General features: G+C 48.0%; 2 protein-coding genes across 1 annotated transcript; both read right to left on the minus strand.

Moving 5' to 3' along the window:
* LOC148145003 (endogenous retrovirus group 3 member 1 Env polyprotein-like) overlaps nt 1-12,118 on the minus strand; it is a 467,418-nt gene that overhangs the window by 281,018 nt on the left and 174,282 nt on the right.
* Nucleotides 343-3,624, minus strand: LOC148145010 (uncharacterized). Its single transcript, XM_087975599.1, has 2 exons — nt 3,291-3,624; nt 343-2,744 (listed from the first exon to the last, which is right to left on the minus strand). Exon 2 carries the CDS (start codon nt 2,334-2,336, stop codon nt 1,368-1,370), a length of 969 nt encoding a protein of 322 aa, XP_087831725.1. The 5' UTR covers nt 2,337-2,744; nt 3,291-3,624; the 3' UTR covers nt 343-1,367.

The raw sequence follows: 12,118 nt of genomic DNA on the forward strand, positions 1-12,118 counted from the left end.
GGTGGATAGTGCTGGTAAGAAGGCACACGGTGTATTAGGTTTCATTGGTAGAGGGACGGAATTCCGGAACCGCGATATCACACTGCAACTATACAAAACATTGGTGCAGCCACCCTTGGAATATTGTGTACAGTTCTGGTCGCCCCATTACAGAAAGGATGTGGAAGCATTGGAAAAGGTGAAGAGGAGATTTATCAGGATGTTGCCTGGTCTGGTGGCGGGGGGGGGGGGGGGGGGGTAGGTCTTATGAGGAAAGGCTGATAGACTTGGGTCTTTTCTCATTGGAAAGAAGAAGGCTTAAGGGGGGATTTGATAGAGACATACAAGATGATCAGAGGATTAGATATGGTAGACAGTGAAAGACTCTTTCCAAGGATGGCAACGTCAGCTTGTACGAGAGGGCATAACTACAAATTGAGGGGTGATAGATTAAAGACAGATGTCAGAGGCAAGTTCTTTTTGCAGAGAGTGGGAAGGACGTGAATGCCCTCCCTGCTAAAGTAGTCAACTCAGCCACATTAGGGAGATTTAAACATTCCTTAGATAAGTGCATGGTTGTTTTTCGGATAGTGTAGGGGGACAAGCTGAGAATAGTTCACAGGTCAGCGCAACATCGAGGGCCTGTTCTGCGCTGGATTCTTCTATGTTCTATGTTCTAAACTTAGTGCAGGATGTGGAAAGAAATGAGCAGCTTTAAAACTGCTCTTGGAGCTCAAAGCTTTCAATGAAAGTCTGAGCCCGGTGTTAAGTTCAGGTAACCTTTATTGCAACCCAAACTTTGTTACAACTTCAGATCCCCCCAGCAAAAAGGCAGAGAAAAAGTAGTTGCTTTTTGAACATCTCAAGGTGAAAGTGCACACACCACACCTCCCCTTGTCCCACCCCCCTCACTGTCTTTACTATTGGCCAGCACCAAGCACCAAGTTGTCCCTTTGTAATCGGATCCTTGGAACAGCCGTAACCCGGAGGAAGTATTGCCTCACTCAGCAATTTCAACCCTTACCTTGTGTCCAACTAAGTTTCTCCCCGCTCATTTGCCAGTGGGGGGAGGGCAGTGTAGAGTCAACCAGACTGCTGTGGGTCTGGAGTCACGTGTAGGCCAGACCAGGTAAAGGGTGCAGCTGGAATGACTGAGTGAATCCTTTCCCACAATTGCGGTTCCCTTCCCAAACAAGGGAGAGAGATGGGGGCTTTCTCCACCCCCCCTCCCCCAACCCCCTCCCTGAAACGGTCTCATCGTTAGATTCCGAACTCCACATTTCTGTCCGAATACCAATTCTGCCATCTGTCGTGGCGGGATTCGAACCCGGGAGTCCCCGGAACCGGATTGATAGTCCAATCGATAATGGCCCTTGGCCGTCACTCCTTCAATCCCCCTGCGATGGCACGTGAACTCGCTGGTGCTTCCGCAGGTGGGAGGAGTAGGTGAAGCCCTTCCCGCACTGAGAGCAGGTGAACGGCCTCTCCCCTGTGTGGATCCGCTGGTGCCTCAGCAGGATGGAGGATGTGCTGAAAGCCTTCCCACACTCTGGGCAGGTGAAAGGCCTCTCCCCTGTGTGGACCCGCTGGTGGCTCCGCAGGTTGGAGGAGTAGGTAAAGCCCTTCCCGCACTGAGAGCAGGTGAATGGCCTCTCCCCCGTGTGGACATGCTGGTGGGTCAGCAGGGTGGAGGAACTGCTGAAGGCCTTCCCACACTTGGGGCAGCTGAAGGGCCTCTCCCCCGTGTGGACACGCTGGTGGGTCAGCAAGGTGGTGGCCTGGGTAAAGGCCTTCCCACACTCGGGGCAGTTGAAGGGCCTCTCCCCTGTGTGGATCTGCTGGTGCCTCATCAGGGAGGAGATGTGGCTAAAGGCCTTCCCGCACTCAGGGCAGCTGAAGGGCCTCTGTCCTGTGTGGACATGCCGGTGACTCCGCAGAGTGGAGGAATCGCTGAAGGCCTTCCCACACTCGGGGCAGCTGAAGGGCTTTTCCCCCGTGTGGACACGCCGGTGGCTCAGCAGGGTGGAGGAATACCTGAAGGCCTTCCCACACTCAGGGCATCTGAACGGCCTCTCTCCTGTGTGGACCCGCTGGTGGGCCAACAGGGCAGAGAAAAACACGAAGGCCTTCCCACACTCGGGACAGCAGAAAGGCCTTTCCCCAGTGTGGTCCTGCTGGTGGGCCAGCAGGTGAGAGGAATGTCTGAAGGCCTTCCCGCAGTCGGTGCAGGGGAATGGCCTCTCCCCGGTGTGACTGCGCCGATGAGTCTCCAGGGCAGACGGGAAACGGAAGCCTTTCCCACAGTCGCCACACTTCCACGGTTTCTCCACGGGGCGGGATTCCTCAGGTTTCTCCATGGCCACAGCTTCAGCTGCACACAAACACGTGTAGAGCCCTCCCTGCCGTGAAATCCCTTTTCCAGGCCGTATCACGGTTTCAGTCTCCACGCACAGTGCGCTGCAACAGTGGGGTCTCTCGTCCAGTCCCACCTGATGCTGAAAACATACTCAAACAGGAACCAAAAAGCTTTGATCCCTCTCACAGAAATCACGGTCGAAAATGTTTGCTGGCCCCAGTGGATTGAGCGACCGTCAGACATTGACATCAAAGTGAGGACCGGAGATGCTGGAGAGTTAGTTGAAAAATGTGGCACTGGAAAAGCACAGCAGGTCAGGTAGCATCCGAGGAGCAGGAGGGTCAATATTTCGGGCATAAGCCCTTCATCTGTTGATTTTGAAATTTTCCTCTTCAAATCTTCAAAAACTCTGTCAGAATAGATTACAAAGCTCATCACTGCCAATGCAGGGTAGAAATTCTGAACAAGCAATTCTACTTTTTGCAGAATACTATTTTCTTTTGTTATATCACAAAATTGAAAGCACCATCCCACTCTCTCTCCCCCTCTGTTCTCACTCCGCTCTAATTCTCCTCATCAGGATCTTACAGGGACGGAAAAGCAAAAGAAATGTCAAGACATGACTCCTCCCTGCCACCAACCAGACTCATTCCTCCCATTGACCAACCAGGTGGTACCCTCTAACTGTCTCGACCTATCCCTACTTCACCACCACCCCCTTTTATCTGCAGCTTCTGCACCCAGCCCCCGATACACCCGATACGTCGACTTCTCCACCATCCGATGCCTCCTGCCGAACTATTTTGCCAATTGAGATACAGACTTGGATCAATGTTTCCGGAGTCTGTACCTGCCGAATTCACTCTCTTTCCTTTCAGCTGCTGAAAGTCAACAATTGAATCACAGAATGAAAAAAGATGGAAAAGGGAGCGAGATAAGAGAGTGCCGTACTCACATATCTGGGACACAGGAAGGAATCTGCAGTCGGGGTAAAGCTCAATCTTTACTCAGAGAGAGAGGATCAGGAGTCGCAGCTTGAGAAGTTCATGGTCCAACTTCCGCATTCAGACAATGGACTGGCTCTGATTGGCAGGAGGACCAGTCTCCTTCCAATCCTCCAATGCTGCCTATTGGTCAATCAAAAGAAGGTCTCGCGCCTTTTTTGCGTTTTGCGATGAGCATGCCCAGTGTTTTGCTGACACTGGCCAGCATGCGCACTGCGTTGCTGACACCGGCAAACATGCGCAGTATGCTCTACGGGGATGTTGGTGTTTCTGACAGATTTTAAGTGTCCAAATGCCAGCAGGGGAAAAAAGATAGAGCCACAATTTTTTCCCCCTATGGCTCGGTATTTTATTCCTTTTGCATTTTGTCTGGCTGCTCAATTTTTGTATGTTTTTTCCCCTTGTTGTGGGGGCAAGACGCTGAGACCAGAACTGGAGGGCAAAGATTTAGGGTGAGAGGGGAAAGATTTCTGAGGGTCCTAAGGGGCAATCTTTTCGCACAGAGGATGGTATGTATATGGAATGAGCTGCCAGAGGAAGTGGTGGAGGCTGGTACAATTACATTATTTAAAATGCATCTGGATGCAGATATGAATAGGAAAGATTCAGAGGGATAGGGGGCAAATGCTGGGAAATGGGTCACTAGATTAATTTAGGTCGTCTGGTCGGTGTGGACCGAAGGGTTTGTTTCTGTGCTCTACAACTCTGAGCCTATTTTTAGATAGTATGGAAAATAAAGAGCATGAAAGCATGGGAAGGGTTAGAGCATGGAGACCACTGCCGGTTTGTTGCAAAGGATAGTGGAAAGCTCTTACACTAATTACCAGAGTAAGGTTGAGGCTGAAAGGTCACTATGGCAAGATTAGATAACAGTCAGTAAAGTTAGCCTCACCTGCTAAATATGATTGACAGGATTGGGACAATAAATATTTGGGACATGACATTAAATATCTAATTAATAATTAGTAGAGTCAGCCTGCTTGAGACTATTGATAATAAATATCTAATCATGACCTTAGGAAAATATTAAGTAGGGTCTGGAATGCCAGACCACTGTTCCAAAAGCTGACACTAAATCTCTAACTGTGACATTAGAATAACATTAAGTAGAATGTAGGAAAAACTATAAGGGCGCAACTAAAGAGATAATGGGAACTAACATCATGGTTTATTGTATAGCTAGCGTGAGGTACTTTTCATTAATATAGTTGAACATGCTGATTAGCTAACAAACACACTGCTGAGCTGGAGACAGTGCTGCCCCCTCTGTCCAGGAGTAAATGCTGGAAAGGTGGTATTGTTCATAGGGAGGAGGATGGTCTCCGGCTACACTCTGATATCTATCAGCTAGTAAATGGGGCAGAACTATGGAATTTAATCTGCAGGCAGTTTGGGAAATTTAATAAGGGAAGGAATAAATAGTAGATCCCTACAGAGTGCAGAGGAACAAAGGGTCCTTGCTGTCCAAGTTCAGAGATCCCCGAGGGTATCAGTACAGGTAAAACGGGGGATGAGGAAGGCATAGATTGTACTTTTTCACACAGAGGGTGGTGCGTGTGTGCAATGAGCTGCTAGAGGAAGTGGTGGAAGTTGGCACAAATACAATTTTTAAAAGACAGTTGGACGGGTATGTGAATAGGTAGGGTTTAGAGGAATATGGGCCAAGGAAATAGAATAGATTAATTTCGGATATCTAGTCCGCATGGACGAGATGGACAGTTTCTGTGCTGTACAGCTCTATGGCCATCCACTTCATTTTGAAATGTTTTGGAACACCCTATTAGGGTTCAGAGTGTGCCAGGTCCTGACACCTCCCTCCTCACGTCTCCTGTGTATTTTAAATCAATAGTACCGTTTGCATGTTACTGGGTTAGTACTTTAAACACATAGACACATACAATATAATCAGAATTTGTATTCGGTACAGACAGTGATGACTTGTTTCAACTTTGCTAACAGGCTATCAGAAGGGGAGGATCTGCAGACAGAAATCTTGGAAGAAATTCCATAACAAGATCTGACAGGGTCACTCAATATTATTGGGGGTGGGGGGGTGGGGGTTGAGTCTGGAAAGAGAAATCCATTCGACCTGCTTCAAAAGGTACTGGACATCAATGTGAGCAGAGAAGCACTCAGAGAGGAACACACCAGTGAACTGAGCTTTAACTGGTTACACAGAATGAGTGTATGTGTCCCAGTGAACTGACCATGGAAAAGAGCTTTAACTAGTTGCACAAACTGAGAGAGGGGCCGGGGCATTTATTTTACCCTGGAGCATCAGAGCCTGAGGGGTGACCTTAGAGGGGTTTATAAAATTGAGAGGGGCATAGATAGGGCAAATAGCCTAGGTCCTTTCCCCCCAGGATGGGGGGGTCAAAAACTAGAAGGCATAGGTTTAAGGTGAGATGGGAAAGATTTAAAAGGAGCGTAAGGGACAACTTTTCATGCAGAGGGTTATGCATGTATGGAATGAACTGCCAGAGGAAGTGATGGAGGTGGGTGCAATTGCAATGTTTAAGAGGCATTTGGATGGGTATATGAATAGGAAGGTTTGAAGGGATATGGGCCGGGTGCTGGCAGGTGGGATTAGATTGGGTTGGGATATCTGGTCAGCATGGGCGGGTTGGACTGAAGGGTCTGTTTCCATCTCTATGATTAGCACTCGGAGCATGGCTCCTTCATCACGTGATAGTGGAGAATAAAATCATAAGGTACAGAACGGATGGAAAAACATTACAGTTCCCTGAAATGATATATTGAAAAACCCTGGATTGTTAAGTCTTTCATCTTTTAGTATGGGCTGCTTGTATCATTCATTTGTAAATCGCGGAATTTCCTGAAAGACATCTTCTTGAAATAACTCAAGGTTTTATAACAAAAGGTGACACCTCAGCTCTGACAATGTATTAAAGGTGTGAAGTCAGGATCTGTCTGCATCCTAATCAGACTGGTTCTATTTCCAAAGGTGAATTTACAAAATATTACATGGATTGACTGTCTGTATGTTGTGCATTTTTTGAGAAAAATAGAATGTATCTGCAAATACAAATTCACCCCCATGGATGTGTATGTGTGTGAATGAGACAGAGAAAAGTCTATTTCGTGCTGTATATCCCGATGTCTACTCGATAACAGATGCTTTAATTCTGCTGGTGTAAATATTGTTATAAATCATAGCTGGGTATGAATAGTTAGATGTTAGGGTGAGAGAATGCCTCAAGAGGGGCACTATAAGAATCGTGGGAGAGCCCTATTTCTGGTTTACTTCCTCATGAACAAACATTAAGCATGAGCATTTATTTATTTCTAATTTTGTTCTGTTTTTCTTGTTTGATTCCTGGCTAGGACTACACTCTGTGTCTGGATGGTTGACAGGCTGGGAGATTGTGGCTTGAGTCTTGATTGACTGAACGTTTTATTGTTCCAGAAGGTGTAGGGGTGTGGGGTCAAAGCTTCAGCAGAAATCCAGCAGAGCAGAAAACAGACCAATATCTTACTCTGTGAGAACAGGGACATCAGAGGACAGAGAAATCAGGACCTGAATCCAAGCTGACACCAGACTTCCCTGTGATTAGTGCTTTGATGAGCAGCGCCAAGCCTCTACCTTCACCTAGCTTCCCATTTGACTACTACCTCGATATTCAGGATCCAATCCTTGTCATCCTGAAGCCATGCCTCTGTAAGGAGTCTCAGATCATAATTATTCTCTTCAATGTGTGCAGTCAATTTTGTTAAAATGCACACCATTCAGAAACATTGTTTTTAGTTTCAAGTTTTGTGACCTTCAGTCTGGTACATTTACACACCTTGTCCCTTTCTATCGTTCTCTGATGTTCATTTTCCACATCACTACATTGCTGATTGGCTATGCTAAATTTCCCATAATATCCAGGGATGTGTAGATTAGGTGGGTTAGCCATGGGAAATGCAGGGTAATAGTTTCATAGTAAAAGAAGTAGGAGTTGGCCATTTGGCCAATCGAACCTGCTCCACCATTCATTATGATCATGGCTAGTATATCCACCGTGTGAGATCCTCCTCACTGCTTTTTTCCCAACTACCCTTAATTCCCCTACCATGCAAGTACCCATCCAACTGTGTTTTGAATATGCTTAATGAAGATGCTGCTACTGCTTCATTGGGCAGAGAATTCCATAGATTGACTGCTCTCTGGGAAAAGCAGTCCCTCCTCATTTCTGTCCTAAATCTACTCCCCTCAACTTGAGACCAGGTGTCATTCACCAGCAGAAATGACTGGATAGGGTAGGGCTTCATCCCCACAGTGCAATGAATTCCCACTTTCCACCAAACTCTCAGATGTACTCACTCACTCAGTTGCTGTCTCACAAACTAAAGACTTCATTGTTACTTCTTTTGCTCCCAGTAAGGGAACAACATCTTGGAAAGCTGCTCTGAAAGTCCAACCACACTTCTGCATTCACCGAAGACAATTCCAGTATTACAGCACAGAAACAGACCCTCCGGCCCAACTCGTCCGTGCTGGGGGGAATATGTTAAGCTAGATATGCTTGCAAGCAGTTACAAGTAGCTGCATCTTGCTTCTGCAAAAATCGCGACGCAGAATCATGAGGGTATATTCCAAGAAATAACTAACTGAAAAGGGAGGTGGTCGACTGGTAGAAGCAGATGTATTGACATGACAGGAGCAATGGTCACGCACAGAGGGAGTTAGTATGAAGAAGATAACCAAATAAGACCCTGTGTTGCATCACCAAAAGTAATAAGACCCAGCTATCGGGGGAGGGGGGGGGGTGGTTGCACGCCACAGACAGATGTGGTAAACCGATTAGATGAGCAGAAGTAAGAGGGGAGTCTGGAACAAACTCACTCTTCATTCAGAGACAGAGCAGCAACTTCCGAAACTCGTGTTCCAGCTTCTGGATTCAGACAATAGGAAGGCTCTGATTGGCAGGAGGACCAGTCACCTTCCGGTCCTCCAAGGCTTCTGAATGGCCCATCAAAAGAAAGTCGCGAGGCGTGCCTTGCGTGCAGTGAGGAGCATGCGCAGTTTCATCCTTGTACCGGCGAGCACGCGCAGTCTGCTCTCTGGCGATGCTGCTGTTACTGACAGAATTTAAGTGTCTGAATGCCAAGAGAAGTTAAAAAGGGGAGAGCCACCCTTTCTTCCCCCTGTGATATTTACCTTTCCTACATGCCCCATGACTTTATACATCGAAATAAGGTCACCCGACAACTTGTGGTCGTCAATAGGGCGACCAGAACTGTACTCAGTCCTCTCCACGTGGTCTCCCCAATATCCTGTACAACCACAACCTGATGTCCCAACTCCTACACTGAACGGGGTGAACAATGAAGGAAAGTGTGCTAAACGCCTCCTTCACAACCCTGTCTACCAATGATGCAACTTCCAAAGAACTATGTCCCCGATTTGGAGATGCCGGTGTTGGACTGGGGTGTACGAAGTTAAAATTCACACCACATCAGGTGATACTGCAACAGGCTCATTTGCAAGCATTAGCTTTTGGAGCGCTGCTCCTTCATCAGATGGTTGTGTCTTATGATCCTGTTCCACAAACATCCCATGAAGGAGCAGTGCTCCAAAAGCTCGTGCTTCCAAATAAACCAGTTGGACGATGACCTGGTGTTGAGAGTTTTTTAACTTTATGTACTCGAACCCCTCCACGGCCCCTGCCCCCTCATGAATCTGTTCTAAAACATGATGGAGGGCCCTACCATTAACTGTACAAGTCCTGCCCTTCCTCGTTTTAGCAAAATGCAACCCCTTGCCTTTACCTGTTGCTCTCTCAGCCACACACCCTAACACTCTCACCATCTCACAGGCTTATACTCCACCCCACACACACTTTATTAGCATGCACACACACTCATGCAGATACAATCACACATAAGTCAATGGGGTGAATTTCCATTTGCAGAATTATATTTGCAGATATATTCAATTTTGCTTAAAAAGCATACAAACTGCAGGCCGTCAATCCATGTAATATTTTATAAATTCCTACTTTGATTAATAGAACCAGTCTGATTCAAGATTGGGACACAGACACTTTTGTGCAGTATCTGAGCTGAGATGTCACCTATTTTTATAAAACCTTAAATCATCTCGAGAAGGTGAATTAAAAGTAGTTCGGGGGATTACATATTAATGAACTGAATCCTGCAACCCATGGTAAAAGATGAAAGATTAATCTGCAATCTAGATTTGTTCAATGTGTCCTATCTGTTGCATGACAGTGTGATCTTTTGCTATAAATTCTGTGTCTCATGACCCTGCTCCATAGCTACCTGATGAAGGAGCACCACTCCGAAAGCTAATGCTTACACATAAGCCTGTTGGACTATAATCTGGTGTTGTGTGATTTTTAACTTTATCCACCCAGTCCAAAACCGGCACCTCCACATCGTTTCCAGTGGACACAGCCCACACCTCCCAGTGCTGCCAGGAAACTGTACAATGCCGATGGCATGTTGTAGGACCTGGACTCCTGAAAAATTTACAATTTCTAACAATACCGGTTACTCATTCACTGCTGCAACCAATACACAACATTGGAAACATAGTACAGGAGGTTGTAAGAAATGAGCACAGCAGGTCAGGCAGCATCCAAGGAGCAGGAAAATCAACGTTGCCTGACCTGCTGTGCTTTGCCAGCACCACACTAATCTTGACTCTGATCTCCAGCATCAGCAGTTCTCACTGTTGCCTGTAAGAAATGAGCAGTTTTAAAACAAAAACCTTTTGAGTTCAAAGCTCTCAATGAGAGTCTGAGCTCGGTCTGAAGTTCAGGTAATCTTTATTGTGACCCAACTTTGTTACAGCTTCAGAATCTCTCAACAGAAAGGCATAGAAAAAGTAGCAATGTTTTAAAAACAGCTCTAGGTCAAAGTGCACACACTCCCTCCAACCCCTCACTTTCTTCATTATTGGTCACCACCAAGTTGTCCCTTTGTAATTGGATCCTTGCTAGAGCCTTCACCCAGCAGAAGTATTGCCTCACTCAGGAACTTCAACCTGTATCCTGTATCCAAGTCAGTTGGATGGGCAGTGTAGGGTCAACTACACTGCTGTGGGTCTGGAGTCACGTGTCGGCCAGACTAGGTAAAGGAGACAGCTGGGATGTCTGAGTGAATCCTCTCCCACAACAACAGTTTCCTTCCCGAAAAAGGAGCTGAGTGAATCAGATGGGGATTTCTTCCACCCCAACCCCACTGACAATGGGTTCACTCCAGATTTCTGACCATATTCCAATTCCACTAGCTGCCGCGGCGGGATTCAAACCCAGGAATCCCCAGAAATGGTTTGATAGTCCAGTCAATAATGGCAGTCGGCTGTCATTCCTTCAGTCACCCTGCGATGGTACGTGAACTTGCTGGTGGCTCCGCAGGTAGGAGGAGCGGGTGAAGGCCTTCCCACATTCAGGGCAGCTGAAGGGCCTCTCCCATCTGTGGACCCATCGGTGCCTCAGCAGGTTGGAGGCCTGGGTAAAGGCCTTCCCACACTCAGGGCAAGGAAATGGCCTCTCCCCCATGTGGGCCCGCTGGTGGGTCAGCAAGTTGGGGCAAGCTGAAGGGCTTCCCGCACACAGTGCAGCTGTAGGGCTTCTCCCCCTTGTGGACCCGCCGGTGCCTCAGCAGGGCAGAGGCCTGGTAAAGACCTTCCCTCATTCGGGGCAGGGGAATGCCCTCTCCCCCCGTGTGGACCCGCTGGTGGGTCAGCAAGCTGGAGGACTTGCTGAAGGCCTTCCCGCACACAGTGCAGCTGAAGGGTCTCTCCCCAGTGTGGACCAGCAGGTGGGAGGAATGTCTGAAGGCCTTCCTGCAGTCGGTGCAGGGGAACGGCCTCTCCTCGGTGTGACTGCGCCAATGAGTCTCCAGGGCAGACGGAAAATGGAAGCCTTTCCCACAGTCGCCACACTTCCACGGTTTCTCCATGGCCAACGCTTCAGCCGCACACAAACGGGCGTGGAGCCTGTCACCATCTTGAATTCCTCTTCCCAGGCCGTATAGCTGTTTCAGGCTCCACACTCAGTGCTCCATCCCACTCTCTCTCCCCCTCAGTTCTCACTCCGCTCTAATTCCCCTGAAGGTGCTGATTCAGGATCTTACTGGGGCAGAAAAGCAAAAACATCAAGACTGACATCTCTCTGCATTTTGGATACCTCCACCTGAAAGTTAATATCTTTCATAACTTTTGTTACAATGTGGCACACATTCAGACACACCAGGTATCGTTTCAGGTTTTGTGACATCAGTATCCAGTTTCGATTGTCGGTCCATTGGTGATGCTGTTGCTTGGTGACGGTGAGGCTCCCCTGGCCCCGCCCATCCCCGGCTCCGCCCATCCCCCCGTGTAGACGTCATGCGGGGGCGAAGGCGGTTGGGAGGAGAAGTCGCTCGAGCGAGGAAGCGGCGGGAGGGCGGCCGTTAGGAAAATGACACCGCGCGGCCCGGGGCAGACACCCGTCACTGGGCTTGTGCTTTTTACCCTCACTGTTTGTTTTTAATTCCTTGTACTTTTCACCCTTGTGGACTCATCTAATTTATAGATTAAGGTGGATTGGCCCTGCTAAATTACCCATAGTGCCCTGGGATGGGCAGGTTAGGGTGGATTGGCTATGCTAAATTACCCATCGTGCCCCGGGATGGGCAGGTTAGGGTGGATTGGTCATGCTAAATTACCCATGGTGCCCCGGGATGTGCAGGTTAGGGTGGATTGGCTATGCTAAATTACCCATAGAGCCCCGGGATGGGTAGGTTAGGGTGGATTGGTTATGCT

The sequence above is a fragment of the Chiloscyllium plagiosum genome, unplaced genomic scaffold, assembly GCF_037043375.1.
Source record: "Chiloscyllium plagiosum isolate Xiang-an unplaced genomic scaffold, Cpla_swu_hap1 HiC_scaffold_27, whole genome shotgun sequence".
Lineage (NCBI taxonomy): Eukaryota > Metazoa > Chordata > Chondrichthyes > Orectolobiformes > Hemiscylliidae > Chiloscyllium > Chiloscyllium plagiosum.